The sequence below is a fragment of the Camelina sativa genome, chromosome 12 (genome assembly GCF_000633955.1).
Source record: "Camelina sativa cultivar DH55 chromosome 12, Cs, whole genome shotgun sequence".
Taxonomy (NCBI): Eukaryota; Viridiplantae; Streptophyta; class Magnoliopsida; order Brassicales; family Brassicaceae; genus Camelina; species Camelina sativa.
The window spans coordinates 19,141,504-19,144,917 of NC_025696.1; the positions used below are offsets into that span (position 1 = coordinate 19,141,504).

Here is a 3,414-nt window from a genome sequence, read left to right on the forward strand (position 1 = left end):
GGATTGGATAGCGAGCTCCGCGCCAGTCTGGTAACCTTCCTAAAAGAAAGAATGGCCACCTTCGCGTGGTCCGTAGACGAGATGCCCGGCATCAGTCCGGAAGTTATCTCCCACGAGCTGAATGTGGACCCTACGTTCCGACCTGTAAAGCAGAAGCGAAGGAAGCTGGGTCCTGAGCGAGCTGAAATCGTTAATAAAGAGGTTGAACGTTTACTGAAGGCAGGACAGATACGCGAAGTAAAGTACCCTGAGTGGCTCGCAAACACAGTGGTAGTCAAAAAGAAGAATGGAAAGTCACGAGTCTACGTTGATTTTACCGACCTGAATAAGGCGTGCCCCAAAGACAGCTTTCCACTACCGCATATCGACCGGCTAGTTGAGTCCACTTCGGGTCAAGAGCTGATTTCTTTCATGGATGCTTTCTCTGGCTACAACCAAATCCTTATGAACCCGGACGACCAGGAGAAGACTGCATTCATTACGGACCGCGGGATTTACTGCTACAAGGTGATGCCTTTTGGGTTAAAAAATGCGGGAGCAACTTACCAGAGACTGGTGAATCGAATGTTCGAGCATCAACTCGGAAAGACCATGGAAGTCTACATCGATGACATGCTGGTAAAATCAATGGAAGCTAGCTCGCATCTCGCTGATCTGAAAGTCTGCTTCGACATCCTGAATCAGTTCGGGATGAAGCTTAACCCCACTAAATGCACATTTGCAGTCCCATCAGGGGAATTTCTGGGGTACATCGTCACAGAAAGAGGAATTGAAGCGAACCCAAGGCAGATTAATGCTTTCCTGTCTATGAGTTCTCCTAGGACCTTGCGCGAGGTGCAACATCTTAACGGACGGATCGCAGCTCTCAACCGCTTCATTTCTCAATCTACGGACAAATGCCTCCCTTTCTACCAGCTGTTACGGAAAGGGGGAAAAAACTTCTTATGGGATGTGAAATGCGAGGAGGCGTTCGCTCAGCTTAAAGCCTATCTATCTGAATCACCGGTCTTGGCTAAGCCTGAGTTCGGTGAGCCGCTCTTTCTTTACGTCGCCGTATCGGACAGTGCGGTCAGCGGAGTCTTGGTTCGTGAGGAAAGGGGGGAGCAGCGACCAATTTTCTATATCATCAAGTCATTTACTGGGGCGGAGTCCAGGTACCCTATGATGGAAAAATTGGCCCTAGCAGTAGTCACTTTGGCAAGAAAACTGCAGCCTTACTTCCAGTCCCATACAATCATAATCCTGACGACGCAACCACTACGGACGGTATTACATAGTCCGAGCCAGTCCGGGAGGCTAGGTAAATTGTCTGTTGAGTTGAGTGAATACGACATCGAGTTCCGGACTCGAACTTGTGCAAAGGCGCAAGTGCTGGCTGATTTCTTGATCGAACTCCCACTAGCCTCTTCGGTTAGCAACAATGTCGAAGTCCCATGGACGTTGTATGTCGACGGCGTTTCTTCCAAGTCGGGAGCAGGAATTGGGGTCCGCCTCGCTTCCCTTACAGGCGAAGTGATCGAGCAGTCATTTCGCTTGGCTTTCGGTGCGTCCAACAATGAAGCCGAGTACGAATCCTTCCTTGCTGGTTTACGCCTCGCAGTAGGGATTGGTGTCCGAAAACTCCGAGCTTTCTGCGATTCACAGCTGGTCACCAACCAGTTTTTGGGGGAGTACGAGACAAAGGATGGTCGTATGGAGGCTTATTTGTCCACAGCTCGGGAACTAGTCACTAAGTTCGAGGATTTTGAAATCACTAAGATCCCACGAAGTGAAAACTCCGCTGCGGACGCTTTAGCATCTTTGGCGTCCACTTCGGATCCCGCGACGACCAGGATTATCCCCGTCGAAGTTATCCAATATCCGAGCATTCGACTAGAAAACTCAAACGTCGTCACCCGGGCAATGAAAAAGCAGCTGGCCGCAGAGGAGGCAGCTGGCAAGACGTCTGCGGACTCTTTGCCACCAAAGGACCCAGCCCCCGTTATGCCTACTCCAATGGATGTTCACCCACCTCTGGCAGAGCTAGACGCGAGTCAAATTCCGGAACCGGCAAGCTCACCGGTTGCCAATCAAGCTGTTATCCCACATGCTACTTTGGGCGGCACGAATTCTAACAGCTGGGGGGCAGATGACTGGCGGAGCCCGATCTGGGCTTACTTGGAAAAAGGGGAACTCCCAGCCGACAAATGGGCAGCTAGGAAACTCAAGGTTGTCAGTGCGCGGTACTGCGTTCACAATGGAATACTTCTACACCAAAGTGTAGCTGGTCCGTATCTAACATGCGTGGCTGGTAGTGAGCCTGCGATGCTAATGCGAGCTGTTCACGATGGTCCCAATGGAAATCACTCTGGAGGTCGGACTCTGGCTTTTAAAATCAAAAGGCAAGGTTACTTCTGGCCTACCATGGTCACGGACTGCGAAAGATATTCTCGAGCTTGTGAGAAGTGTCAGAAGCACGCCCCGTCAATTCATCAACCTGCCCAGCTCCTGTCTTCGGTGTCCGCACCTTACCCATTCATGAGGTGGTCTATGGATATCATCGGTCCATTACATCGAGGACCAGGAGGAGTTCAGTACGTGCTCGCTCTTACCGACTATTTCTCCAAGTGGGTAGAAGCGGCAGCCTATGCAAAAGTAACAAGTGACGAAGTAGAGCAGTTCGTGCTTAAAAGCATAATCTATCGGTATGGCGTCCCGTGTGAAATCGTCACGGACAATGGTCCACAGTTCATCTCCTCGAAGTTCGAAGNTGGAATACTTCTACACCAAAGTGTAGCTGGTCCGTATCTAACATGCGTGGCTGGTAGTGAGCCTGCGATGCTAATGCGAGCTGTTCACGATGGTCCCAATGGAAATCACTCCGGAGGTCGGACTCTGGCTTTCAAAATCAAAAGGCAAGGTTACTTCTGGCCTACCATGGTCACGGACTGCGAAAGATATTCTCGAGCTTGTGAGAAGTGTCAGAAGCACGCCCCGTCAATTCATCAACCTGCCGAGCTCCTGTCTTCGGTGTCCGCACCTTACCCATTCATGAGGTGGTCTATGGATATCATCGGTCCATTACATCGAGGACCAGGAGGAGTTCAGTACGTGCTCGCTCTTACCGACTATTTCTCCAAGTGGGTAGAAGCGGCAGCCTATGCGAAAGTAACAAGTGACGAAGTGGAGCAGTTCGTGCTTAAGAGCATAATCTATCGGTATGGCGTCCCGTGTGAAATCATCACGGACAATGGTCCACAGTTCATCTCCTCGAAGTTCGAAGAGTTCTGCGCGAAGTGGAAAATTCGACTCAATAAGTCAACTCCTCGTTACCCACAAGGTAATGGGCAAGCCGAGGCGATGAATAAGGTCATACTTGCCAACTTGAAGAAACGGCTCGATGCTCGCAAGGGGCGCTGGCCGGACGAACTTTAG

General features: G+C 50.7%; 1 protein-coding gene across 1 annotated transcript; it reads left to right on the forward strand.

The window, feature by feature from the left end:
• Positions 52–3,414, forward strand: LOC109127968. The gene is made up of 2 exons (XM_019233608.1): positions 52–471; positions 550–3,414. Exons 1-2 carry the CDS (start codon positions 52–54, stop codon positions 3,412–3,414), a joined length of 3,285 nt encoding a protein of 1,094 aa, XP_019089153.1.